This window comes from Eucyclogobius newberryi, unplaced genomic scaffold (genome assembly GCF_026437365.1).
Source record: "Eucyclogobius newberryi isolate DKJ021-1_F unplaced genomic scaffold, fEucNew1.0.hap1 SCAF_16, whole genome shotgun sequence".
Classification (NCBI taxonomy): Eukaryota; Metazoa; Chordata; class Actinopteri; order Gobiiformes; family Gobiidae; genus Eucyclogobius; species Eucyclogobius newberryi.
In genome coordinates, this window is record NW_027315790.1 from 11230369 (window position 1) to 11258312 (window position 27944).

The 27944-nt window shown below is 41.0% G+C and overlaps 2 protein-coding genes across 5 annotated transcripts in view; both read left to right on the forward strand.

Moving 5' to 3' along the window:
• Positions 1 to 19151, forward strand: part of clasp2 (cytoplasmic linker associated protein 2) — a 42467-nt gene extending 23316 nt beyond the window's left edge. The window contains exons 12-45 of the mRNA XM_072447503.1: positions 17 to 152; positions 230 to 300; positions 379 to 438; positions 596 to 673; positions 767 to 934; positions 1037 to 1077; positions 1294 to 1446; positions 1829 to 1852; positions 2714 to 2815; positions 2960 to 2986; positions 4139 to 4165; positions 5011 to 5184; positions 5532 to 5579; positions 7088 to 7195; positions 8317 to 8379; positions 8778 to 8884; positions 8997 to 9020; positions 9988 to 10146; positions 11739 to 11830; positions 11912 to 11975; positions 12434 to 12493; positions 12717 to 12719; positions 13088 to 13251; positions 13481 to 13559; positions 14605 to 14748; positions 14821 to 14964; positions 15297 to 15403; positions 15473 to 15605; positions 16082 to 16265; positions 16355 to 16548; positions 16637 to 16765; positions 17411 to 17617; positions 17696 to 17812; positions 17926 to 19151. Of these exons, the coding sequence (XP_072303604.1) occupies positions 17 to 152; positions 230 to 300; positions 379 to 438; positions 596 to 673; positions 767 to 934; positions 1037 to 1077; positions 1294 to 1446; positions 1829 to 1852; positions 2714 to 2815; positions 2960 to 2986; positions 4139 to 4165; positions 5011 to 5184; positions 5532 to 5579; positions 7088 to 7195; positions 8317 to 8379; positions 8778 to 8884; positions 8997 to 9020; positions 9988 to 10146; positions 11739 to 11830; positions 11912 to 11975; positions 12434 to 12493; positions 12717 to 12719; positions 13088 to 13251; positions 13481 to 13559; positions 14605 to 14748; positions 14821 to 14964; positions 15297 to 15403; positions 15473 to 15605; positions 16082 to 16265; positions 16355 to 16548; positions 16637 to 16765; positions 17411 to 17617; positions 17696 to 17812; positions 17926 to 18003 (3469 nt within the window). The 3' untranslated portion in view covers positions 18004 to 19151. The remainder of the gene's footprint in view (positions 1 to 16; positions 153 to 229; positions 301 to 378; positions 439 to 595; positions 674 to 766; positions 935 to 1036; positions 1078 to 1293; positions 1447 to 1828; positions 1853 to 2713; positions 2816 to 2959; positions 2987 to 4138; positions 4166 to 5010; positions 5185 to 5531; positions 5580 to 7087; positions 7196 to 8316; positions 8380 to 8777; positions 8885 to 8996; positions 9021 to 9987; positions 10147 to 11738; positions 11831 to 11911; positions 11976 to 12433; positions 12494 to 12716; positions 12720 to 13087; positions 13252 to 13480; positions 13560 to 14604; positions 14749 to 14820; positions 14965 to 15296; positions 15404 to 15472; positions 15606 to 16081; positions 16266 to 16354; positions 16549 to 16636; positions 16766 to 17410; positions 17618 to 17695; positions 17813 to 17925) is intronic.
• A 726-nt stretch (positions 19152 to 19877) lies between these two features.
• On the forward strand, positions 19878 to 27626 carry ubp1 (upstream binding protein 1). 4 transcript variants are annotated; one of them, XM_072447507.1, is made up of 17 exons: positions 20212 to 20628; positions 20832 to 21189; positions 22610 to 22761; positions 22896 to 22972; positions 23034 to 23139; positions 23209 to 23315; positions 23403 to 23555; positions 23637 to 23747; positions 24636 to 24743; positions 24968 to 25074; positions 25146 to 25200; positions 25331 to 25424; positions 25503 to 25593; positions 25668 to 25786; positions 25881 to 26023; positions 26150 to 26201; positions 26480 to 27626. In XM_072447507.1, the coding sequence occupies exons 2-17, from the start codon at positions 21074 to 21076 to the stop codon at positions 26515 to 26517; spliced, it is 1629 nt and encodes a 542-aa protein (XP_072303608.1). In that variant the 5' UTR covers positions 20212 to 20628; positions 20832 to 21073; the 3' UTR covers positions 26518 to 27626. The 4 variants fall into 4 exon arrangements, with proteins under 4 accessions (XP_072303609.1, XP_072303608.1, XP_072303605.1 ...); XM_072447504.1 differs by having other exon boundaries at positions 20214 to 20628; positions 25316 to 25424; XM_072447505.1 differs by having other exon boundaries at positions 20214 to 20525; positions 25316 to 25424.
• Positions 27627 to 27944: the final 318 nt, after the last annotated feature.

Genomic DNA, 27944 nt, shown 5'->3' on the forward strand with positions numbered 1-27944 from the left:
TTCTGTGCTTCATTAGTTACCTTTCATCTGTGCTGGGGAACAAGTTTGATCATGGAGCTGAAGCCATTGTCCCAGTCCTGTTCAACCTTATTCCAAACTGTGCCAAAGTCATGGCCAGCTCTGGTGTGTCGGCCATTCGCATCATCATTAGGGTAAGTTCTCATCAAATAAACTTTTACTGCTTGATTAACTGTTTTGTTTTGATAAATCCTCTTTTTTCCTCCCTCAGCACACTCACGTCCCTCGACTCATTCCTTTGATAACTAGTAATTGCACGTCAAAGTCTGTGTCTGTCAGACGGTAAGATAAATGTTGCATTTTTAATATGCAACATTTTTGTAGGCAATAATAACACACTTTTAAATGTATAATTTCCAGGCGCTGTTATTACTTCCTAGACCTTCTTCTACAAGATTGGCATACGCACTCACTCGAAAGGCAAGGACGTTTTGAATAAACGCATCAAATAAAGCAATAGTTTTATCATCATGTTCAGATATTTGTTTTGTGTCCCTCTCAGATTATAATAAACGTGTATGAACTTTTTTGTACACTCAAAGACGGAGTTCTAACCATGTCGTCTTGTTCTTCTCAGACATATTGCAGTTCTAGTTGAAAGCATCAAGAAGGGAATTCGAGATGCTGACTCAGAAGCCAGAGTGGAAGCTCGCAAGTAAGGCTTTCACAAAATGACATCATCTGAAATGAAAGTGGGGCAATACATCACTTGTTTGATGTTTTTATATTTCAATGTGTTTCTTTATAGGGCCTACTGGGGTCTCAGGAACCATTTTCCAGCAGAGACCGATGCTCTGTACAACTCTCTGGAGGCTTCGTACCAGAAAACTCTCCAGACCTTTTTGAAGAGCTCCGGCAGTGTGGCCTCTCTGCCTCAGAGTGACCGCTCCTCCTCCTCCTCCCAGGAGAGCCTCAAGTAATGACAATTAGATTTTGCCTTCATGATTTGGGACAACCCTTGGGTAAAAGGTCACCCGGTAAACGTGTTGTTTTGCTCTACTTTTTGTTTTGTCCCCAGTCGGCCTTTATCTTCGAAGTGGTCAGCAGCTCCAGGCCGAGGTGAGTCAGAATGTAGTCTATGATACACATATTATATTTTTACTTGGTGAAATATGCACAAAATCCATCTCCCTCATCCCCTTCTGCCTGTGACCAGAACTCCACCTCCTCATTGTGCTGTTTGTTGTACTGTTTATATACTGTGGTGTCTGCGTGTCTTGTGCTATATATTGTATTGTATATCATCACCTCCCAAACCCACTCCTTTCCCATCAGTCCCTGCGGGTTCAAAGGGCGGGTTATCGGCAGCCGCCCTCCAGCGTTCCCGTAGCGATGTGGATGTTAACGCGGCTGCAGTGGCTAAGCACCGGCACATCGGGCAGGCGGGAGGGGCGAACCGTCTGAACCCGGGCTCCTACTCCTCTCTGGGTAAGGGCCTGGTCAGCAGCAGATTGCCAGGGAGAGTTTCTGAATAAAATAAGTGTAGCGCTCTCAAATACACAACTTGGACTGATCACTTCTTCTCCTTTTCTCATCAACTGAAAGTCTCCCTGTGTCTGCATGTTCTGTTATTTATGATATTGTCATGCATTGTCTCTGCACGGATCTTTATGTGGAATATATTCACATACTAATTGACATGCTACTATCTTTTCTCTTTTTACCCTCCTTTCTTTTTCTCTGTCTATCTTCCCATTCTTTTCTCATTTTACTTCTTTTTACTCTTTACCTTTCTTGAATATTGTGGTTTACCTTTCCTTTGTCCTTGGTTTGTTTTACTGCTATTCTTTCCTATTCTCTGCTTCTAAAGATGATGCCTCTGATAAAAAGGATGGTAAGATCATCGCCGTCTTCTATACAAGATAACCATTCTGTTTATTTTTCCTACTCCACTCTTATTTTCTTTTCAACCATGTGGCAATGCAACATGTAGCCACAGCGCCCTCCTCTGTTCACAATGAGCATGTTATTAAAGTGTTGTATGGACTTAGAATAGGGTTGGACGACATGACAATACAATATAGCAATCATGGCTTTCGATTCAATTTTATTCTAGCGAAAAACAAATATAAATTGCATTCAATGTAAAAAAAAAAATTAACGTAAACAAGACTGAGTTTGAATCATTGCCATTGAATACAGATTCCTCATAATCTGAACCCCTCCTTGATCAATTGCACTGCCCTACCCCGGCCGGCAGTGATATTTCTAACTACCATTATTAATAAATAAAAACATCTACGCTGAAACTGTTATAATTATATTCATTAGTAAGAACAGGTTTACAATATGCAAGTTTGTTAAACTATACACCTGACCTTCTTCTGTTCATAGGGACCAAATCAAACAATGGTAAGGCTGTAATTAGGCAAGAGAGTGTGTGAACAGAGGGTGTTAGAACTTACACTCACGGATGTTGTAACAAAAACAAAGAACATTTGCAAACTATTTATCATATATTTAATAAGACCTTATATCGGATTAGGTTCAAATGGACAAATAAACAAATCCAACTCGTCATCCCTGAGTGCATACTGATTCTTAATGTGCTTTTGGTCTAAAATGAACGTTCTGAAAGGAACCTGCTGATTTTTAGTTGTCATTTTTGGGGCTAACTCTGCTTTAACTGCTAGCTTATGGTTTGAATAACTTTCAAAATGTATGGTGTCTTAAATGACCTTATCTGGACATTTAGGACGTGTTCGCACAAAGCAGCCCCTATCCACAGCAGGCAGTATGTCCAGCCAGGTCGACTCGCGAGGACGCAGCCGCTCTAAGATGGTGTCCCAGTCCCAACGTAAGTCTTCTCCTGTCCTACTAAATGCATGATAAACAAGTGTGTGACAGATAGATGAGGGTGTAGTGGCTCATTTGGTGGATTTGATCATTTGTTGCCCAAGAGGCGACTTTAAGATCCATGTAAATATTTTTGTGCCTTTAGGTTCCGACGAATCTGATTGCACACCAGGTATTTTGTCTGTGTGTGTGTATCTGTGTTCACAGTGGGATTGGGTGCCCACCTGCTATTGCTGCCATTTTGGTTACAGTATTTTGTACTGAGGTGTGGGAGTGTGTTCTAGATTTGCATGCTGTGTCACATTACTCCAAAAATGGTAAAGTGGACTGTTTCCCACTGCTTTAGCCTGGCTCTGACTTCACTTTACCGTAATCTAGAGTAATCCAAACCTTGGATCTGCAATTGGTGGCTGAGTGTGTAGCACTCACAGCATGAATGTCCCGGACGGCCTGGGCCTTTCTGTGTGGAGTTTGCATTTTTGGGTTTCCTCTACTTCCCCACCAACCCAAAACATGCGCAATAGGTAAATCCAGCGAAGGCTGTCCTGCTCCTGACAGTTGCCCTTGTAACATTTAAAGATGGGTTAAATGCAGAGGACCAATTTCCACAATGAAATCTCTGTTAACCTTATCTTTGATGCCAGAGCCAATCAGCTTGTATATCTTACAAATGTAACTGAGACAAGGCAGTGGGGAGTGTTTTTTTTTTACCCGTTAAAATTATTTGAGAAGCGCTCCTGTTCCATTGAACCTTAATTTGAGCACAAAAGAAGTATTATTTTATTCATAACCTTGTTATTGTGACCGACTTTGCTTCATACTAGGGCTGCAGCTAACTTTTTCTTTTGTGTATTTATATACATTTCTTTCTATACAGTAAATGATGTTCCAAATTTGAACCACTCTGAGCTTTTATATAACTATAGCACCTGATGACCTCATTTTTTGTGTTCTGTTTTGACAGAATAAAACACGTTTGTTTACTCTGTTTATACATCACATTAGGTTTATCAATCACAAATTAACTTTTAAAGGATCTATTTGATTAGTTGTTGCAGCCCTACGCCAAACATTCTGTGACAGGTGTTTGTACATGCACTGCTTTATCATCGCTGCTGTTTTTTGGTAAATGTCGTATATAGTTTTAGTAGCTGAAAAAACGAATTAACAGTACGCCTTCATTTGTCGTTTAAGACTCAACATTGTTCTCTGTGCTTCATGGCGTTTTTGTGTGCACATAATGGATTTAATATAATTGGTTTAATCTGCTGTTCCTTCCCTGGGCTCTGCTTCCCTTGTTCTTCTCATGGGCTTTATGGCTCAGGATCTCTGTCGGCTAACCCTGTTGGTGGTAAGATTAAAATGCTATGATTTACCCGTTTTTTATTAGTCTCTACTTTCTCTGCCCTGGTGTTTTCCCCTTTTCTAAATGTGCACAAAAAGGTCATAAACTAACACTTTATTTTTGGCTGGAGTACAGTGGGACTCACTGAATGTGGTAGTTTCTGCTTTTGGAATTTATTTTCATTATTCACTGCTACTTTAAAACTCATTTAGATGCAACAAAACATTAATAAATAGCAAATAATTCAAATATTGAAATTGTGTCCCTATGTTTAAATGCAAATACGTTTAAATGTTTGCCTTATTGTGACGTGATGTGTGAATGTGGCTTGTAGGTTTAGGTGCCATTTACTCACATTTCCTTTTGCTAATTTTTAAAGGTTTTTCCAGCACAATGTAGCTATACTTGTTTTTCTAGCCTTTTTTCTGTAGTTTGTCAATATAATATAAATAAAAAGCATGAAAAGGTGGGTGAAAAGTAGGACTTTTGGGCAATTTTCAGAGTCACAATTTCTCGAGGCTGAGGTCATTAGAGCCTTGCATGTATTGCAGCCTAGACAACTAGACTAGTGAGTTTAAACAAGGCTTGATGTCCATCAAAAGCAGGTATTTTTGACCATAATGCGGCTCAACTGTCAATTTACATGTGATAAATATGATTCAATTCAATATTCAACTTTTTGTTTTATTTGTTGTAGTTTCTAATTTCTATCTTATAGTTTAGCAGTCTTGTCACAACAAAGATTTGTCATTGTGGTTTCAACTATCCTCAATCATTTTTCCAATGACATTTAATAAACTGTAAGTACATCTTTCTATTTTTCCTTAACACTTCTTTACGTCTCTCTAAAGCGGGCAGTCGGAGTGGCTCTCCTGGCCGTGTCCTAACCACCACGACCCTCAGCACCATGAGCTCTGGGGCGCACAGAGTTCTTGGAGGAAGCACCCCAGACGGACACAGGCGCAGCAGGATCCCACGCAGTCAGGGCTGCTCCCGGGACTCCTCACCCACACGCCTTTCTGTCGGTAAGAAAGAGGTCTCACAAATCAAAATCGTCCACATCAGTGATTCTCAAAGTTCTATTTCATCCCGACTGTCAGAGTGTTTACTGAATGCACTGAATGTGCCCTTTTAGCATATGTTAACCTTTTGTTCTGTGGATCAGATGCAATATGGGTCTAAAATACGCAGTCATCACAACCTAATGTTTAGTTCCTACAGAACTTACAGGGTTTATCTTGCCTTAATTTGAGAAGCACTGATATTTAACACATTTGATTAGCACAAATGTCTTTATGTTAAAGGTAGAAAGACCTCACCGCTCTCTCCCTTCTCCCTTTGTGTTCTGGTGCGTCCTGTTCCTCCCCTGTAGCTCCCTCCAGCCTTAGTAGTTCCATCTACAACGGGGCCAGCAGAGGAGGTAAGGATCCATCCTGAAAGTCACCTGCACAACCAATCTGTAACAACTAATATCCCCTTCACAATGTCATTTTCTAACACCATCCTGCAATTTGATCTCGCCATCAACTCACGGCCTCGTTGAACCAGTTTCTTGTACGTCCGTGGCTGTTTGGCTGTGATGATGGTTGCCAATGATCAGCAGCATTGTCCAAACCTTCACTGTCTGTGCTAACTTGCACTCCATGGTCTTTGAATGAAACTGTTAGCGGGATCGGCTAAGCTTCATCTGGGCTGTGTGATTAATGCTGATTGGCTAGGTAGATGCTGGCGCTGACAATTGGAGCAATGAACAAGCGTTGATTGCGATGTCTATGTTAACGATGCCAATCCTTGATCCTTGTCCTTCACTGATTCATGATTTCACAATTTCATGAAGATACTTTCTCCTGTTTTGTCTGGAATGTGTGCAAAATTTGACTGCATGAGTTTCTTTTTATGTATGTTCTTATGTATAACCAGGGCTTGGGTGTCCTTCTAGATGCATCTTAATCTTTCCAGATAGAGAGTCATAAATCAAACTAAAAGTTATAACTTCACTCGCCAATTTATAGCACAATTACCTTTAGCTTAAGACATACAAATCGGCCTTTCCAGTGGTTGAAAGTAACAGTATAAAAGTGAAAATAAAGCAAAAAGATATTTGTACTATTTACTTTTACTTCACTACACTTGAGAGCAGGTATTGGAACTTTCTACTCCACCACGTACCAAGTAATTTCCTATGGTTTGAGGGATTATTATTATTATTTTTAGCACATTGATTGTGACAATGTGCGTAAAGGTTTTGTGTTCCAGCCCCAGCTTTGACCAAACAGAAATATAAACATAAATTCACAAGAAAAATTAGGAAATTGATTCAAATTAGATTGCAACTGTTCTTTATCTTCTTTTTTTTGGCCCATAGGTTTTATTAGACAGGACAGCTGAGCGTGAAATTGGGATGAGAGAGAAGGGAGGACATACAGTAAACTGTTGGATTCGGGATTCGAACTCACAACACTGCGACTGGCCGCACATAAAGCCTGGCATGTGTGTTGCCACCTTAGCCACCTTAGCAGCACTTGAAGTAATTTTTTAAACAAGTACTTCAAAACTTGGATTACAGCCATGGTAAAATGCCCCCTTTAAAATGACCTCACCCGACCTCTGGAGTTGTGTAGCATTACAGGCTCATTACGTAGGCCCTATTAGCATAATTTAATATAAAATGGGTATTTTATTCCACCATCATGTATACATTTAATCACCCACTTTGGCCAGGAGCCCTGTGCCTCACTGTCAGTCATTCAACCTTATTCTCTCATCGTTCTCTCGTCTTATGTCATTATTCATTTGTCTGAGTCTCTTCTGTTGTCCGCCAACTTTGTCTCGTCTTTGTCTTTGTGTGTATTCTTACTTTCGTTTTCTCCTCCACTCCTCGTGGCCTCAACTCTTTGTGCCCACTCCTCTTTTCCTGTGTGGCGTTAGCTCGGGGAAGCCGTATCCCGCGGCCCAGTATGAGTCAGGGTTGCAGCAGAGATGCCAGCAGGGAGAGCAGTCGGGACACCAGCCCGATTCGCTCCTTCACACCTCTGGGTGAGTAGTTGGAGTGGACACGTGCCAAACAGGGATTAAGATTTAAAACAGGATTAGAAAGAAGTACTTTTCATCAGGCTGAAGGAAATCATAGAAAATCTCTCTAAAACACTAACTGCCAGCAGCTAAATCGGATGTATACATTGAACAGAAATGTCAAGCCATCACAAAGCAGCAAGTCTTTTTTTTTTTTTGGGCACCGACACAATTTGAGTCACTTTCAGGTATCTGCCGTGTTTGCACTTCCTGCTGCGTCTTTCCCCTCTGGGCTGGTTTGTCTGGGCTGAGTCAGCAGTTGCAGCTCACAGTGTGTTGTTATATAAATACACATGTTTTCACAGTAACCCTGGCCTATTGTATATACATTGTATTAGTAGTAGTAGTATATTCTGCATCGCAAATTATAAATAATTGAGATTTTATTTTAGTATTTTAAACTTTTCCCCTATAGAAGAATTCTGAAACGTGTAGGTTTGAGTTCTTCTCTGGGGGATATGAGAGGCAAAGACATTCAGCAAATTGTTGAGAGCCAGAAGTGCTCGCGACACTGTTGCCAGGTACACATGGAGCCTGGCAAACATGAAATCCACTCAAGCATGCGTGATGTGAGGGTTTTCAATTTGGTTTTAAATCATTGAGTGTCTGCGTAATGACGCAGACACTCAATGATCAATCTGCACTATATTTTCCATTCAGCGCGTTTCAACTCCTTAACGCTTTAACCGATTTCAACAAGTTATACCTCATTTCGATTTCTTTCACAGTATTACATGTGCTAATACTTTTGACATTTGAACAACTTTTACTTTTTGCAGTATTTTCAAAATTATTATAGCCTGTTTTACCATGGATCTGACCAGAAGATTTCACTCGGTGGATTAATGTCTAGCTCTCTAGCTTCACAGCAGAAGGTACTGACCAATCCAAGCTCACAATTTCAACATTTCTGATGAGCCAGATTAGAAAGTTTTCTCTGGTACAAGCATCTCTACTTTTGTAATTGTACATTGCCCTAATAAATAAATAAAATGGCAGTAGCTGCCGATTTATTCTACTGTTCTTCCTTCTTTTTGTGCGTTTGTTAAAACTCTGCGGTGTGTATGTTTTAATCTTGGTTGCAGCTACACGGAGCTACTCTCGCTCCACCGGGGCTCTCCACGCACCTGACAATTTCGGGGCAGCAGGTGAAGGCTGAGTACCTTCCTTTTCCGTAATTTACCCACTCACCTGCTTTTATCGTCTTTTTATTTATTTTTTTCCACCTGCATAATTTATCAACATGTTCCTCTCCCCATTTTCTTTTTATGGTTGTTTTTTTCCTCCAGGTCACCCTCCAGTGGAAATGCATGGTTCCACACATTTGAGTCACTGTCAGTTTTATCATTTTTTTTAATTATTCAGTATTTACCTTTGTGTCCATGGAGCTCCTGTTTCTTTTTCAGTTTAATCTCATTCTTTATCCTCAGTTCCTTCTAACAGGCCATCTCATTGCAGCAAAGGCTCATGGGAAATTGTAGAATGCGTGTCTGGATTGAGCGTGATTGTTTCTACTCTTGTAACACTTGTGTTTCTCTTGATCTAGGTTCAGGGTTTGGGATCAGCCAGTCCAGCCGCCTCTCGTCTTCGGTCAGCGCCATGCGGGTCCTGAACACCGGCTCAGACGTGGAGGAAGCTCTTGCAGATGCACTGGTAATGACACACGCAAATAATTATTTAGTTCAATTTAGTGACAGGAGTGAGTACAGAGTTGTGTGTGTTTTGTAAATTAACCCTCACTTCTACCTCTGTTTAACGCTGTCAGCTGTTGGGAGACATGCGGTCCAAGGTCAGCCTATTCTCCCGCCTCATACCTGTGTGCCTCTGTTACTGCATGTCTCTAGTCTACACCTTTCTAGTATAGACCCTTCAAACATGTGTAAACAAAAACATTCTTATTTCTGGAATGAGGCAAAAGTGAAGTGAAGCATAATGTGATTTCAATGAAGAAACTGGGATAAGACTAACAGTAATTGAGATGCTTTGGGCAAATGAAAACCACTCTGATACATGTGAGGGATATCAGAGCCTGGTTTAAAAACATTTACAATTGTATTTTGCATTATTTGTTTATTTAACAAGAAATTATGATAGATACATAGCTTTTCTCTGCTTGTAGAAATCTTGCACACCTCATTTTATCTACATATATTACATACTTCATCACAAATTCTACTTTGTGTGTTCTACAGTTCTACTTTGCAAATTCAAAGTGTAGTTTGTTTTGTTGTAAAGACTTAAAACTCTTGACATTTAAATATTATGTTACATTATATTATTATTACTTTTGCCTCTATTCTGGTATTTTAAATCTCTGACGTCACATTGAAAGGGTCTATAAAAATCAATAGGTTGCGTTCGCAGCATTCTAGAAATTGATATAATAATTTCAGATGGAGGGCAGGGCCTTTATAACTCAATTTTATTTTTGTAAGAAGAAATGTCCAATCCACAAATGTTATGACAGGGATTGGGTTCATAAACTTGTCGTATAAATTTTAGATTTCCTTCAGTTTCACAGACAGAATTTGTGCCTGTGGTTTAAAACCACATTTTAATAATAAAGAGGGGGGGGAAAAAACAACCATATTAATTATATTGTTGTGGATATATATTCATGTGAATATAGGCTCTGTGTTTATATAGCAGATACTTCTTACAAACCAGGCCCTCCACCTTAATTTTCAACCGTAGTTATATTTTGTCAAATGAACACAATAGTTTCCTATCAAGTCCTTGTTTCTGTTGAACTCCAGCAGAAGAAGCCAGCAAGGCGGCGCTACGAGAACTACAGCATGTACTCGGATGACGATGCAAACAGCGATGCTTCCAGCGCTTGCTCCGAGCGCTCGTACAGCTCCAGAAACGGAGGAGCCATCCCCACATACATGAGGCAGACTGAGGACGTGGCTGAGGTGAGGGGCATTCAGTGTGCTGCGACAGTGAACTAAAATACTGATACTTGCCAGTATCAGTGCATTTAAATATAATCTGTAAAGACGCATGACTAAAATCCTCACTGCTTTTTAAAGGGTTTTTCATCATTCAATAAAATTTGTTGATTTTATTTAACACCAATTATCTCATTGTATTTTTTAACTGCAAAAAATAAGAGTAACGATTGAACTATGGATTTCTTCGTGAGGGCACAGTTTTAGAGGAGATACTCGTGTACATTGAGCTGGTTTCCAATCTACAAAATTCTTCCAATTTGCCTTTGGTTAGTCACTTTAATCAATTTCAAAGCCTGTTGAGTAAAACCATGAGTTAGAAGACGTGCCAACTCGTCTTATGATGGACATTTTCAATGGCTGGCTTGTTAGCTGTCAAATGATTAGGAGTCAGAAATACAGTCCTGGAAACAAAAAAAACTAAAGCACCATTTTAGGAGAATTTCCAGGTCAACTTTGTCACTGCTTTTGTTCTCTATTTTCTTTGGAACCTCTGCTGATTGAAATGAGAGATCTAATAAACAGGTGTGTACAGAAAAGGAAGCGATCACAAACTCTTATACAGTATTTAGGTGGTATTTTGGTATTGACTCGAGATCATTTTTAAAAAAACTGCTCAACAAAATGTAAGTATACTGAATTTAAAAAAACTTAATTTAACACTGTGGGGAAAGGTACATATAACTATTTTACTTTAAAACCATATATTTATTCCAAAGCACATAATATTGCGGTATAATATGATTTTTTTAATTGTTTTGTCATGGAATGGTGGTAAACCCCTGAATCAATATCAATAAGTTCTGCCAACCAAGAAATCAAATCCCATTTTTTTTAAATTTACGAAGATTCCACAGCTGAAGGTTATAAAAAATGCAAACTTTCCTCACAATATGGTTACAGAAAGGTTTTAGGAGGATTGGTGATTTATTTCAAGGAGACTACTACGTCCTATAGTGCCGTCAAAGAAAAATTCAATCTAGACTAGAGGAACTTAGTCTCAAGTAAGAGATTGTTTAAAGGGAAAATTAAAGCTATCATATGAAAAACTTGGGAGACATTTCTGCAATTACTCCCTTTACTTGGCAAAGCTTCAAAATGGTATGTGCCATAAAAACGCGAGGAAGTCTCAAAACTATATGGGAAAAAGGTCTAAATTCTACATTTGAAGATGATCACATGGAACAAAGTTACGTATGCAATTCAATTCAACAGTTGCCTCTGAAGGCGACAGTGAAAAATTGATCAAACAATGTCTGTGGTGGCGAGGGATGATGTCCCAAATTGTGTGGAAGGAATTGAATACTCCTACACTAAAAATGTGTGAGAATGATGGACAATGCTGCCTGTGAGAGGATGTTTGGGAAGGTAGATGTAAAGGATGAAGTGAAGTTTCTATGCCAAATGAATATGTATCCCTCACCTTTTGCTGTGTGTTTGATTGTTTTCTTAGTATTTGAAAGGGAAAAGATGGCAAAAATAACTTGAATGTGAAAATAAAGTTCGGTCAATGAGCCCTTTGTCAAAACTCAGGATTGTCATGTTTTTTTTCTCAGGTGCTGAACCGATGTGCTAGCGCTAACTGGTCTGAGAGAAAGGAGGGTCTTTTGGGTTTACAAGCTCTGCTCAAGAACCAGCGCACTCTCAGGTCAGCCACAGATATAGATACATTTCCTCTCTTGTTGCTGTTATAACTTGTGTTAATTTAATCCCATATTTTTCTTGACAGTCGGGTAGAATTGAAGAGACTATGTGAAATTTTCACAAGAATGTTTGCTGATCCTCATAGCAAGGTATGGCTGCATGCAACATACAATCTGACGCACGCATTTTATTATCCCATTATCTCTTTTCCTTGTTGGAGTTCACTTCATATGATCATATCACTCTTTCACTTTACCGGATTCTGCCAAAACAAAAAACTAAAAATACCTGCTCAGATATAAACCATATCAGGCATGCAGATCGCTGAGTCCTTTTTCTAACGGCATGTCGCGCAGAGTGATTTCACCTCTCGCCGATTTCTGGGACTGATCTGTCACCGTGCATCTCTTTGCCGACACTCGCTACCGTTCAGGCGACATCACACACAAACACACGCACGATTGGGCTGGCTCCTAACTGTATCTAACCAGCTGCGGTTAGACTTTTCTAACTCTTTGAGCACCGTTGCCTCAAACTCGTCGTTAATTGCGTGAGCCTCGTTTTCGTTGTTCGTTTTTTCTTTCTTTGATGATTTGAATACTTTCAGCGAGACTCCGGCAGGGTGTACGGCACGGCAGAATCCGGTATAAGCTCGGCGTCCTTCAAGGTATTTCATCTCATGGTGGACCATCAGTGCATTCCTCCTTATGCCCCACAGCATTGTCTTCTTGTGATGATTTAATCATTTCAAATGTTGAAAGTGCTTTATGGTTACATCTTACACTTGAGCATCAGATTTCAGGACTACAGATTTTACTTTTACGGTGTCAGAACGCTAACAGTCATGTCTCTCTCTCCTCCATGCAACCCAACTTTGGAACTCTCTCTAGAGAGTAAGTTTGGCCTCAATTTGTTTGATCAAAGATTCTTTAGCAATAAGTTAATGACAAGTTACCAATCAGCTTCATAGCACTCACATACTAACCTGATTTTATGCTTGAATGTATTGAATTGGTTTAATGTTTTTAAATATTAATTTATGACTTGGAGTCAGGAATTTTTAATCGTCTAATTTATTGCAAGAATTCAAACTGAGATACATTTTTGGTGATTGGGTTTGAGTTTATTGGTTGCTGTTGAGTGAATAACCACTAACCGCTTGTTCACTTGATGCGCTGCAGTGCCTGGTGTGTCCGTGTGCGGTGTGGTTACTGCTGTGCTGAATCTGCTGCTTCTGACGCTGTGTGTTTTACATATCCAGGTTTTCAGTATGTTCCTGGAGACTCTGGTAGATTTCATCCAGGTGCATAAAGAAGACCTGCAAGACTGGCTGTTTGTCCTGCTCACGCAGCTGCTCAAGAAGATGGGGGCTGACCTCCTCGGCTCCGTACAGGCCAAAGTTCAAAGGGCACTGGATGTCACACGGTTAGTTTTAATCTCCAAGTTCTTTTCACTCTGCTTTGGAGAAATGGGCCACACACAGAAACTGCAATCAAAAAATATATTAAGCATGCGATCAAATTACAAGTTCATGATATGTGACCAGGTGTCAATATTCTATTTGTTTTTGCTATTGTATAATGTGCTGCTTTATTGTAGGGGTAGGTGGATATTTATTTCAGATTCATATTAATGTGAACTATTCTTTTTTCAGAGAGAGTTTTCCCAATGATGTCCAGTTTACAATACTTATGCGGTTCACTGTGGACCAGACACAGACTCCAAACCTCAAGGTAATTTCTTTTATACTTATGTTAGCAGAGATGGCAGTATTTGGTTATTATGAAAACTGCTCAAACTAACTTGGTGCTGTTGCTGCTGAGCCCCAAAACCCCACTCCGACTCCTGGGCTGTGATTGGTTAGCTGCTGTTATGATCTCGGGCTGTCCACTTTGACTCTGCTTTCTTTCCTTGTCCTCCATCTTTTTTTTCTTTCTTTTTTTTTAGATTTATGATCTATCACTCCCTACATTTGTATGACTTCATTTAGCTTTCCTCCCTCTTATACTTATTGCACCTGTGCATTAATTCCCTAACCGCAATGTTTACTGACTTTGGTAATTTACAAATGGGAATGGCCACTTTCTGCAAATATTTTCTTTATTTTTTTTTTTATTTTTTTTTACTGATTTAAACCTACATCCCTTTTAACCCCTTTACTTCCCTCTTTTTAACCTGGCTGCACCTGATAGTCACACTTGGCCTTAGGTCTGTCTATCTTCGCGTTGATTGACACGGTGCTTCTCCTCTTTCTCTCTGAAGCCTGGGCAGAGCTCGTGTTGCGGGCGTGGCAGGGGAGGGGCCAGGGTAAAATTGTTTCCCCCTAGAGCGCGGCGCCACGCCTGCTCTCTAGACGAGCAGGCCGCAGCCTGGAGCCAGTCCTCCCAGGTCAGTGCGCTCCGGGGGGAGCAATTTGTGCCCCGGTGGCACAATGCATCTCAGTGGTTTGGAGAACACTCTGAGGTGTCTTTGTAGTCAAACATTAAAACGTTTATTGGAGGGAATGTACAGTTCAGGAGTCATCTGTGGAGTTTTGGAGCCTGCCGTGTCCATTTACAATGTTTGTTGTTTTCTTTGCTCTCATTTGTTATTTCAATAATTTACTTTTTCAAAGCATGAACATTCTGCAGTCTTCTATTGTTTCATCCATCTGACAAACGCACATTTGGCTGTGTGAATCAGACACCTTTCATGCTTGTTTGTTTTACCAGTCATTATTAATAGGGGCGTTTTATGAGAGGGCCCATCCTGATAGTTCTTTCACATGCTCGGTTGCAGGTAAAGGTGGCTATTCTGAAGTACATAGAGACGCTGACATTACAGATGGAAGCGCCCGACTTTGTGAACTTAAGTGAGACGAGGCTGGCTGTGTCCAGGCTCATTACTTGGACCACTGACCTCAAGAGTGCAGAAGTCCGAAAGGTAAGTCCAAACCAAGGAGACGTATTCCTCTGTGATTGAAAACTTTATATAATGTCTCTTGTGTGTGTTCAGGCAGCTCAGGCGGTGCTGATTTCCCTGTTCCAGCTCAACACCCCTGAGTTCACCATGCTGCTGGCCGCTCTGCCCAAAACATTTCAGGATGGAGCCACAAAACTGCTTCAAAATCATCTAAAGAACACTGGCAATGCAGCACAGGTAAAATAAATAGAAGATAACGGAAGAGCTGCATCTCATTCAATCATAAAGTAATTGACATTGACCTCTGCCGTTGACTCTTAATGAGGCTTAAAATATATAAAAATAATGCATCGGTTTCTTCTTGAAACCTTATTCAACCCCTTTTTTACTGTCCAGCTAAACACAAAGGATGTTTTAGTTGCTTCTCCGCTGTAAATTATGTCTATTTGGCGTTTGTCTGGGAGGATATCAGCACACTGGATATGTGATAGAACTCCTCCCCCAATTCTAACATGGACACTTGGCAGTCTGTAATATTTTGGATTATTAAAACAATCTTGACCTCTCAGGCACAGATTGGCAGCCCCCTCACTCGCCATACACCCAGATCTCCAGCCAGTTGGTCGAGCCCGGTCACATCGCCCACAAACACCTCTCAAAATACCCCTTCACCAAGGTATTTTTCACATCATCTACACTTGAAAAACACTTGAAAAGTAACTGGATTTGTACTTTCTGGGTTTAGTGCATTTGACTATGACACCGAAAATATGAACTCTGAGGACATCTACAGCTCACTGAGAGGTGTTACTGAAGCCATTCAGAACTTTAGCGTTCGCAGCCAAGAGGACATGAATGATCCAGTTCAGCGGGATGAAGTAAGTAAAAATCAATGCAACCACTTAAACTGGCTCACTAAAGAGTTGAATAACCCATCATCTAGTCGACATACAATCATCATCTGGATGGTATCTGAAATAGTGTTTTACAACCAGTGCTCCAGTTTTTTGCTTTGGTCGAAACAGTCCAAATTGATGGTCTTTGGCCTCACGTCAGGTCCGATTGCAGTCTCTCACATCAACCTGAGCCCCTTTTCCGGACATGGTGTACTATGAAATCCAAGCCACCTACATGTCGTCTGCCAGTTGGAGTTCACCCGATGCAACAAACTACTACCTTTTAGTTTTACTGTAAACTAAATAAGATATTAAGAATTGGTCTGTTTTCACAGGTTTAAAACAAATTTAGCATTTAGAATCACGCACTTTCTTGTAACTTGTAACTTCCATCAAAAGTTTGTTTATTGGAAACATCAGTATTCATAAAGTATATCTGTGTTGTAAATTGATTTTAGGGCGGAAGTGACTGCAGAGCCTCTGATTCTGTGGAAGGCGGACGCATGGCTCTGGACAACAAAACATCTCTCCTCAACACTTCTCTGCTTTCGTCGAGCCCTCGAGGGGGACGCGAGCTCTTCTCTGACTCCCCTATTAAGCACAGCCGCAAACATACCAGCCTGGACGACTCTGAGCTACATGGTACACTGTAGTGCACAACTCAAAAATACTGCAGTTATTTAAAAACTATTGCAAAATCATATAATCAAATCTTTTCTCTTTTTTCACAGAGGGCAGTTTGGATCAATCTGAACTAGTTGCGGAGCTGTTGAAAGAGCTCTCAAACCACAATGAGCGGATAGAAGAGAGAAAGGCAGCACTGTGTGAACTGCTTAAGCTCATACGTGATAATACCCTGCAGGTTTGGGACGAACATTTCAAAACCATCTTGTTGCTTCTGCTTGAGACTATGGTTGACAAAGAGGTATAGAAATTCACCCAAACGACAATGTCTGGACTATACCATAGGAATGATTTCACTTTACCCTGCCACCTCTTATGTCGCCCTTTAGCATTTGATACGAACGCTCGCTCTACGAGTTCTGAGTGAGATTCTCAACAAGCAGCCCTGGAGATTCAAAAACTATGCAGAGCTCACTATTATGAAGGCCCTGGAGGCGCACAAAGACCCACACAAGGAGGTAACATTTAGAATGGAACAATAATGCTCTCAATCCATAAAAACATTTTCAGATTAATCACTCTTTGCAAGTAATTATGCACTTATTCTAAAATAAATTTTATAACTGTTATTTTTATTATTTCATACAATACACTATTTAAAAGTGTAAAAATGTACATGACCAATCAGCAGGTTTAGTGGGCTCACGGCCTTTTGCTGCACCAGCAGTTCACAAGTGTTCTGTTGTAGTTTGGTTAAATATTTCACTAGTGTTAGCGTTCACACGGGTTTTGTTTTGTCGTGGAACATGCTGTGTTTGGCTATAGATCTCCACGGCTTCTTTGGTTTTTTCCGTAGTGACGCTCGTGGACTTCGGCAGAGAGGGGTAGGCTACGGCTTTGCTTTGCTCTGCGAGGTGGGATGGGAATATTAGAGTTCTGGAGTTGAGTGCAGTGCCTCAACAACTGCAACAAAAACAAAACCTGCCTGTGTGGTCACACTGATGGACTTGATGTGTAAATTCATTTAAATCAATAAAAATGTATTTGTAGAGCACAGTTAATTAACGCATTATTATCGTTAACTTTAGTATGACAGTCCAGTCCTAATTTTAAATAACATTCTGTTACTGATACTGATGTTGTTGAATATTGTGTGTTTGCAGGTGGTAAAGGCCGCCGAGGAGACGGCAGCCATTTTGGCTCAGTCCATTAGTCCAGACCAATGTATCAAGGTGTTGTGTCCCATCATTCAGTCTGCAGACTATCCCATCAATTTAGCTGCCATTAAGATGCAGTCAAAGGTAGTTGAAAGGATTCCTAGAGAAGGCCTGATATCGATGCTGCCGGAGATGGTGCCAGGACTCATACAGGTGACGTTCAACTCTCAAGTGTCATCTGTGAATTTGTTCATTCTTCGTTGGTTTAACTGGTTACATCTGATCAATTAGGGTTATGACAACTCCGAGAGCAGCGTAAGGAAAGCATGTGTGTTCTGCTTGGTGGCAATTTATGCAGTGATCGGTGAGGACCTCAAACCTCACCTCAGTCAACTCTCCAGCAGCAAGGTACGATCTATTGAACTCATGAACTACAGTTATTACAGTCATGAGTAATTTGGCATGTTACCGTGTAGAACTCTGCAATAACATTTATGTTCCTTTCTGTTTATTGTCTTTAGCTGAAGTTGTTGAATCTCTACATCAAGCGTGCCCAGTCCGGCTCCAGCGGGAGTGAACCCACGTCAGAAGGCCTATAGGTGACACGGCACCCTCCGCAGAGCAACCATAACACCGCAACTCTGCCCACCAAACATGAACTTAACTCTTAGACTGAGCAAACTGCTTCATCCACCTTGCTCTGTAGGTACATGCAGTCCAAATACATTTCCTATCATGCTGAATGGGAGCTGTAGCACCCATGAGGAACACATCTGAGGATTTCTCCGGATTTCAAAAACTTTTTAGAGTAAAAGACACCTTTGTCTTTCCTTTACTTCAAGAAATGTACATCCTCCCTGCCTTTCTGATTTGAACATCTTCTACAAACTGTTGCAAAGTCAACAGGAAGTGTGGTTCTTTGTTGAAGAGTAGTGGGCTATAACAACGCAAACAGTGTTGTATTTTTTGTTGTCGAGCAATGCGTAAGTGGGGCCAGGTAGAACAGACTGTAAATTTACATTGTCATATTTGGATTAATTTTACACACTGAATGTCCACTGCAGCAGTTTTAGAAGTGTGTATTTTTAGCACACACTCAAAAGCTTTTCTTTACTTTTTCCAAAAGGTGCTGATTAACGGTACGACCAAATTTTCATAGCACCAACGCAGTGTGACATTGGTTCGTCCTGCTCATAGCATTTTCAATACATGGGCAGAAGCAGATGTTATGTGCTTGGCTATGCATGAATAAAATATTTTATTTGGATACTATTGAAAAATATGGCAGGTTTAAATTATTGTGAACATTGTCTGCCCATTTCAGAATAAAATGTGGCCCCCTGTTACTCCAACTCATGAAGTCTGTGCATTTTTAAAAAAAAAAAGAATTGGTGCGTGCAGCGTATAACATGAAGTTTGACAGGACATGGCTTATTATCACAAAACAGATGTGTCTATATATGATATTGAAAAGGAATATCCAATAACTCATTCATTTAGTCTCTTGGGGGGGGGTGTTTGCCACCTATTCCCATTGATTTTATTTTTTATTCTGATGCGTGTGCTGTAGTCTCACGCTTTATTTGCAGAAATGTATAATTTACAGTTCTGAAACTCACTGTCATTGTCACCCTTTCTATCTTTTCCTTGTAACGTTGTTCCAAAACTTGTTCTAGTTTTTATTGTTGTTTCTTCTGTGCATTTACAAAGCAGTGCTTACAATAAACTTAAGAACTTGTACAGATAATGATGCGTTATGTATCATTCTCTTATTTTATTTTTTTAGTATCAAGGGATTTACAATTGAAATCACTGCATTCACCTCTTACACCCTCCAGAAGGGAGTTGGAGCCCTAGGAGGGAATGTTGTAGGTTACATTTTTGCACAAAACTTTGAGTACTTTCTTTATATAGACTGACGGTGCAGAGCTCTGTCACAAGTGAGCATGCAAAGTGTAGGTAGGACCTGGTGTTAATCCAAACCAGGACTGTAGCGTAAAATACAGCGTTTTCACCTTAAGCAACAGTTATTTCAGATCCAGGTGCTAAATTTCATGTATGCATCTGTTGACTGGGCTTTAATTTTAGCTTCAACTGCAGAAAGTCCCTGACACTTTGTACAAGAGACTGGACCTACTAGACTCGTGTCTCTAGTTTTTTGTGTTCTAAATCCAATTAAAATATGCAGCATCTTAGTGCCTTTACGTGCTTCGATTTAGTTTAAAACACCACTTATGTAATAATTTGCCAATGGATGTTTTGAAACGTCAAATGGGGCAAGAGTGGGTAATGAAATCACAAGGCGTGTCCAGTGGGCCAAAATAGCGCGTGTGCGTGTTGAGAGAGGGGCACAGTTCAGGGATCGAGGACTGCAGGATAATCATTGATCGGAGTGCAGTGGACAGGTCTCGCACAATATACTGTAGTCACGATCAAAGTCAAAATGACAATAATGGATTTTTTTGTTGGTACCGGTTTGGGTCGACTCTGGGCTGCGGTGTGAGGGACATCTGTTGTGGGACATAATGTTGTTCTATCACCCTTATACGGAAAACTTCCGTCCTTCAGCAGAAAAATATGGAGACAGCACCTACCACGGGTATGTACCCTGCACACGTATTAGTTTTGTAAAGTTAAGTTTGCTTTGAGTCAACATCTTAAAAACGTCAGCAACTTATTGACGCACCTGAGTATCTTTGTAGAGGAGTTAACACATGCCATCATAAAGACCATCGAAGTGCAAGTGTGCTGATGTTAGTTTGGAGATAGATTTTGTGTATTTTCTGGGAACTGGACTTGAACACAATGACGGAAGCTCGGTGGCCGCTGATTGGCTGAAAGGTTCGAGCTTGGCACAAGGGGCGCGCTGTGATTGGCTGCGCTCCTGGCATCCTTCCTGAGGCTGGTAGTGGCAGCCGCAGGCTTCAGACCGTCCGTCTGAATTATAGGAGGCCATGTTGATGGCTGGTTTTGTGCTCTTTGGGTGGATGAAGGATATTGTCTTTGTGGGCTAAAGGCTTTGTGGCGGTCGCAGCGTCGCGATGAGAAGAGGAGAGCAGCTGGGGACGGTTCACGGAGCGACAGAAGGAAGCAGCTCCTAAACGGACATCACGGACTCGAAGCAAGTGAAGTTGATGCTAGTTAGCATAGCTACAACGATAGCAGCAGCCGTAGATACTGCGTGGATCCACTGTAGATGACAACTACACTCCTAACTACATAATGTATGTCTGTTGTGTTTTGTTGGGCTAACATCGCTCCTCGTCGTTGGGTGTGTGAGAGAGGAAAGCCGCGGCTGTGTTCAGACTAACCTGCATGTTGTCTTTGTATGCTAGCTAGCAGTTAGATAACTCATAGCTAGATAGCGCATCTTCAGTCACGACTAACAATTGTTGCTGAGTGAATTCTTACTTATGGTTATTTCCAGACTTTCTACAAGTTGAGGCACTGCGTGTCAGAAATACCAAAGTTCCCCTTATTGGAGAAATGGCGTTGAGCAAAGTGCACAGTTTCGTCTGTGCAGGAGCAGCTAAAGGGTTAGCGGCGTAGCTTTCCTCCCTCCGCGTCTCCCTGAAAGCTGCAGAGCCACTTCCTTCTTTGGCGACATCTCATACCTGAGGCAAGCTGGCGGCCCTACAGGTAGAATCCGAGGACAAGGACCTGGGACCTATGACCTGGGTCCTGAAGATGGAAGACGCCACCATCGAGTCGGGACTCGTGCACGACTTTGATGCCAGTCTGTCCGGGATCGGACAGGAGCTGGGAGCTGGAGCCTACAGCATGAGGTTAGAGATGAACGAGAGGGGCTTCCTTTAACTAAACAGAGAAAAGCATACACAGGCCTCCATTATTATCACAGCATCATTTGTATTTCTTTGTGGGTCAGACTTTGTGTTTTGCAGGTGTTGTGGGCAGGCACACATGTTGATGAAGTGGGATTTGAGATTATATCTTATACAGCCTTACAGCAGTCACAGAGGACTGAAGAGCAAAGTGGTCTGGTGACCTTTGGGTCTGGTGTCCGGGAACAAAAACTGCACACTTTCCATGGCTTTACGATAATCTGTTGTCTGTTAAATATGAAACCAACAAGTTGATGATGTATAGGCAAGGCCTGTGAAAACAAAACTGAGAGATGGTTAAACTAAATATTTTTTGTCTCTGTTGCCAATTGAATATTGCCTCTTACTCTTATTGCGTCTTACTCCCATGTTGTGAAATGTCAGAAGTGTTTACAGTCTTATAATAGAATAAAATACAAAAAGTAAGAAATGCCCCATCTCCTTTTTGTTTTCAGCCCATAACCTGTTGCCTGCAGGGCTAATTTCCACTTTTAGTTGTGTAAATGTTGCTGTACTAGTATTTTATCCCGAAGCTTAAACAAAATTAAGCTAGGAAACTATTGTTTGTGCTGTAATAATGTCTGTGACTTAAGAATTGAAGTAAATGGAAGAGAGCTGGATTACTTATGTCTGAGTGATGTGTGTGAATTTGTGAAAATGGCATGTGAGGCTTCAGGGTCACTAGTGTCAGTGCCACTATCTGAGACGGGTACATGGTGGGATTCAGCAGCTGGTAGGAACAGAATGTCTCAGTTTGTCTGCAACAGCCTCCTCAGGTTTCAGGAAACCGATGATTTCCCCATTCAGCAAGATGCAGGCAACCATACCTAGGCTGGCATGGTGTGGGTACCTTTGGAAGGAAGTGATCAACAAAGTAATTTAATGATATGTTGTATGAGTAAGAGATGGTTTTAATGTAGTTTGAGTAGCAGACAGGACATTTTAGATGATTTAAAAATATGATCTAAATTTGGTTTAGATGTCATCCAGATAGGATCACACGCCTCTTCTAATGTGTACCCAGTGACACTGCTGCGCTTTTCAGGGTGAGCTCCGAATGGCCGGTTTGTCTACTGGGACTGCCAAATGTGGGATAATATGTGATCATTTATCCCGTACTGGCTCTAAGCGTGTATAATACAGCACCTCATTAGTCAATGGAGATATTCACTTGTAATCAAATAGACCCCCTTTAACAATGTTATGTTAAATATGACTTCCCCACTTCTCAGATATACATAATTGGAACACAACCAACCTTATGATTACAATTTAGAAGAACACCTAGACCTTCTAGTCATGATGGAACAAGTGGCTGTTTATTATGCTCACATTTTTCACCACTGTTTTGACTGCTCCTCAGTGATGTGCTGGCGCTGCCCATCTTTAAGCAGGAAGACTCCAGCCTTCCAACTGAAAGTGAGACCAAAAATCCCCCATTCCAATACGTGCTTTGCGCCGCCACCTCTCCAGCTGTCAAGCTGCATGACGAGACACTCACATACTTGAACCAAGGTAAGTGCTTTTCTGCAAAAGATCTATGTGGATCTGACACTTACGACACCTTTGCAAATAAAATGTATTACATTATGTTAAACATAGGGCTACTCTGTTGTTACACTAAAAATCACAAAGACACTTCCTCACAGGTCAGTCATATGAGGTGCGCATGTTGGACAACAGAAACCCCGGGGAGTTGCCTGAACTGAACAACAAACTGGTGAAGGTGAGTGTGCCTGGTGTTGTGCTCCTGACGAGTGGATGGTGTGCTAAAGACTTGTTTGTAGAGCACTGTACGAGTGGTGTTTCATGACCGGCGGCTGCAGTACACAGAGCACCAGCAGCTCGAAGGTTGGAAGTGGAATCGTCCTGGCGACCGTCTCCTTGACATCGGTAAAGGTTGATGGCTGTTTACTCAAACTGTAATTTGAAAACATCACAGTTCTGTGTTGTGCGGTGCAGATATCCCCATGTCAGTGGGCATCGTGGAGCCAAAGACTCACCCCTCCCAGCTAAATGCGGCCGAGTTTCTCTGGGACCTGAACAAAAGGACCTCTGTTTTTGTGCAGGTAGAGGCCCATTTTATCTACAGCCTTTGTTGGGCAGCCTTGCACACTGGCTCATACTGTAACTGCGCACTTCTGACTCTGTTGCAGGTACATTGTATCAGCACAGAATTCACTCCCAGGAAGCATGGAGGCGAGAAGGGAGTCCCCTTTAGGATTCAGATCGACACGTTCACACAGGGAGACGGTGGAGAGTACACGGAGCACCTCCACTCAGCCTCCTGCCAAATTAAAGTCTTCAAGGTTTCCTAAAACTATTTTACTAAAACAAATAATGTTTCCATGCTTCATCAACTGATGAATGAAAGTTTTTGTTTGTTTTAGCCAAAGGGTGCAGACCGTAAACAGAAGACGGACAGGGAAAAAATGGAGAAACGAACTGCGCAAGAGAAGGAGAAGTACCAGCCTTCTTATGATACCACTATCCTTTCAGAGGTTAGTTTGCAGTGTCTAAAACTATGAACACATGTTGGGGGGGGGGGGGGGGGGGGTATCGATACATGGCACTTTCGTTAAGACCCAAAATATTATATTTCCACTGCACAATGCATCTAACATTGTCCAAACTCAATACATTTCATAAAGAGATGCCAAAATGTGGCATAGAAATGCGGATAAGTTAAATGAATGCAAAAAAAAGCTGACTATAAACCGGAAGTTGTCCTGTTTGCTTTTGCTATAGATTTTGCTTTAGCTTCATTGCACAGAACCACAAACTTGGAATCGCTGAATTTTATTTATTTTTTGGTGAATTGCTGATCTCAGCCTTATTGAGAAAAAATAAAGTATATTTCAAGTGCAATATAGATTTTATTTATTGAAAAAACATTTATGATTGGGTGACATCAGATGCTCACTTAGCAGATCCCTGCGAGCCGGGACCTTTACACAGGAACTCATTCCGCCATAAGCGACCAGAGACCAGAGAAATCTGGAGTCTGGGGGGCTGTCAGTTTTAATCACTGTAAAAGTCTCTGCTGTCTCATTTAAATGGCTGCATTCAACAATTTGTCCAGTAAAGTCATTTCAGATTATTTCAACTTTTGAATCATAGATTCAATTTATCGTTTGAATTATGACTTCTCCCTTATATCCCTGGTATGGTCTCTAATAAGAGTCAATAGAAGATGTAAGTCAATGGCAGTTCGCCTCCAGTCATTTGATTTAACTTCTAGATTATGGTATGTTTTTTAACGACACATAAAAAAATATTCAGCAGTTAAATTAAAACATTTTCCCTAAAATCCTTAAAAATATTGGGCCATGATGCCATTTGTTTATGATATTGGTTAACTTCTTATGTTTCTTGTTCTGTTTGTGTAGACGAGGCTTGAGCCCATCATAGAGGACGGAGGTGACCATGAGCTGAAAAAGTCCAGTAAACGGACACTTCCCGCTGACTGTGGCGACTCCCTGGCAAAGCGAGGCAGTGTAAGCTCTATTTTTTTTTGGCTCAAATCAATTAAGAAAAAAATTGTTATTTTCCTTCAATAGTGTTTCATACATAGCTAGGAATTATTGGCAGACATATTTTGAATATTAACATAGGGAAGCTGTGTACTCCATCACCAAATATACATTTACCCAGGCCCCTCCTCCTCCATCTGAGTTTTTAACATACGGTAATCAAACATGACTTGTACTTGACTTTTCAGTGTTCCCCGTGGCCAGACAACGCCTATGTCAGCCCCACTCAGGCACCTTCTCCCTCATTCGCTTCGACGCCTCTGTCCACTTACACAACATCCTCTGTACCCGACAGGTAGCATGTTTGCATTCACTCTCAACACATTATTGAATACGTCATTATATACAAACTTTTTTTCTCTCCAGTGACTCGTCCTCTCCTAATCACCAGGCAGACCCAGGCAGCTATGGCAATTCAGAGGTTTGTGGTCAAATGTGTGCAATGATATCGACATTGTAACATCCATAAATAAGTGTGCCATCAGTTCAAATGTGACCACCGTGTTTTTTTGTTGTTTTTTTTGGTTCACTGACAGTGTGCTTTCCTGCAGCAGTTAAGCCCCACTGCCTCTATACAGGACGCCCAGAAATGGCTGCTGAAAAACCGTTTTAACTCTTATACCCGACTCTTTTCTCATTTCTCAGGTACATTTTATCACACGTGTGTGATAATCTTAAAATCAAACAAATTCCAATAGCTATACTGCATGTTTCCTTCTGTAGGTTCTGATTTGTTGAAGCTAACTCGTGATGACCTAGTCCAGATTTGTGGTCCAGCAGATGGTATCAGACTGTTTAATGCACTCAAATCAAGGTGTGTCTGGGTAAAACATTTATTTAGTGTGTTTTAAAAGGCCTTATATTGACTAAAGGCATGTGTTTTTACAGGTCTGTGCGACCAAGGTTGACTGTGTATGTCTGTCAGCAGTCGCCTCGGGAGAGCCCTCTGCTGGAAAGACACAGTAATAATGAAAATGGAGAACACAGCGTCCCCTCTAGTTTACACGGTAATACTAATGCCACCTGTGTTTTGGCATCCCACTTGAACATACCGGTCACAAATATCATAGATATTTAATTGTGTCTTTCTGAACTTTGCAGTGTATCACGCTTTGTACCTAGAGGAGCTTACAGCAGCCGAACTCATCCGCAAGATGGCAGCCGTGTGCAGCCTTCCACTGGAAAAAATTCACCATGTGTACCGACAAGGTCCCACAGGCATTCACATCCTGCTCAGTGACCAGGTGACATCTACTCTCACTAAATCTTATGTGGAATTTTAGTCTAATTTGAAAAGCATTGTTTACTAAAAAGACAATTTGGCTCATGCCTTCTGAATTATTTAACTTCATCCTTTTGTCTGTTTTTAGATGGTTTACAACTTGACAGATGAGAGCTGTTTTTTGATCAGCTCTGTCAAAGGTGTGTGTGTGTGTGTGTGTGTGTGTGTGTGTGTGTGTGTGTGTGTGTGTGTGTGTGTGTGTGTGTGTGTGTGTGTGTGTGTGTGTGTGTGTGTGTGTGTGTGTGTGTGTGTGTGTGTGTGTGTGTGTGTGTGTGTGTGTGTGTGTGTGTGTGTGTGTGTGTGTGTGTGTGTGTGTGTGTGTGTGTGTGTGTGTGTGTGTGTGTGTGTGTGTGTGTGTGTGTGTGTGTGTGTGTGTGTGTTTTTTAGTTTAGTCATGGACTCTTGTTGTCCATTTCAGATGAAACTGGTGAAGGACTCCATCTCATCTTGAAATAGTACTTGGGACAAATGGCATCACCAATACTTCATCCTTTGTCTTGGAGAAGAAGAACCTCTTTGTCCCCTTCTACGCGCCTCTACTCTCCCTTCAGGCTCCTCCCTCCCTTTTTAACTGGGTGCTTGACTGAAAGCAGGGACTGACCTAAAGCCATGTAAAATGTTAGAATCTGACATGGGAGTGTCCAATGTTTCATATTGAAAACACTTATTAACAGAAGGATTTAGTTAAAGAGGAGAGGTTGAGGAAGAAAATATACTGTTCTGTGTATTTTGTTTTGAGTTGTTGCTTTTTTATACTGTCTTATGTAAAATTTAAAAAGGGAGATGAGAGGCTCCAGGAGAAGGAGATGGTGTTAAATGTAGAAAGAGTTTCCTTGTTGCTCGTTGCCCTTCCTGCACAATGCACACAACCAGCACTAGGCCAGTATTTGATATTTGTACAGCAAAATGGCATGCGAAGTGAGCATACTGTACACTTTAATTCTGCCTGTTGACACATTCACAAGGGGTTGTCTTAAAAAAAAAAAATTGTTTACCCCTGAGAAATTGGCTCTTCTCTAAATTTGTGGAAGTTGTTATTTGCGTGCTTTACCCTTCATTTTTCAAATGAATTCGTTTCACGTAGATTTCACATGGCGAAAAATTGTGTGAATTTTATTACCCCAGCCTTACCCCCAACTTTTTCTTGAATTCTTAAAATGTCTTTCAGCTTAAGCTTTTACTATTTTAGTTGAGTATTTATGTGTTTGTAGCTGTCGCAATCATTTCACTTGTTTCTGGTGCCATACTGGCTTTTCATTCATGTCAGCATTAGTTGTATTTTATTTTTCACTTTCAGCACAATCATGTACAAGCGACTTGTTCAAAACTCCTGCCTCCTTTTCCTGATAACTTTTGGGGTACAAGGCCACAAGTGTACAAAAGTAATTTATACCTGTAGAAGAACCTACTATTATGTGGACCAAATGGGTTTTTGGTTAAAAGGTATTTGGCCAAGAAAGGCATAGGCCCATCTGAATGTATTTTCATAACCATCAGATGGCATTACAAACCTAGATCATTTGGAGATAAGTTTCAATAAACTACTGGAACTACATTGGAAAAAACATGTTTTACTGGTGCCTGATTTATTGATGTGGAATAAGTCGCTCTACTCCTGTTAAGTTAAGAGTGTGGATGTGTTTTTTATTGCCATAGTATTCATTCACCTTGGATGAGCTGTGGAGGAGTCTTATTTAGCCAACTCTCTTTTTGGTACAGTGTCTGTTGAGTTGCCCATGGTGTGTTTGTGCGTGAACTGCACGTCTCTTAATTGTCCGAATGTCTGCTTGCATGTGTATCATTTTTGTTTTGTTTTTGCAAAGACGGCTGGTCTGTAGTTGTCATATTTCCTGGTGTATGATAACGTGTTAGCTTGTTTAGAA

What these genes read in the sequence shown, in the direction of transcription:
- ubp1 (XM_072447504.1), top strand. Translation starts at nt 21,074, where the DNA reads ATGACCTGGGTCCTGAAGATGGAAGACGCCACCATCGAGTCGGGACTC. An exon ending in GGACCTCTGTTTTTGTGCAG is followed by an intron (nt 23,316 to 23,402) that starts GTAGAGGCCCAT and finishes ACTCTGTTGCAG; the next exon opens with GTACATTGTATCAGCACAGA. An exon ending in CGTCCCCTCTAGTTTACACG is followed by an intron (nt 25,787 to 25,880) that starts GTAATACTAATG and finishes TGAACTTTGCAG; the next exon opens with TGTATCACGCTTTGTACCTA.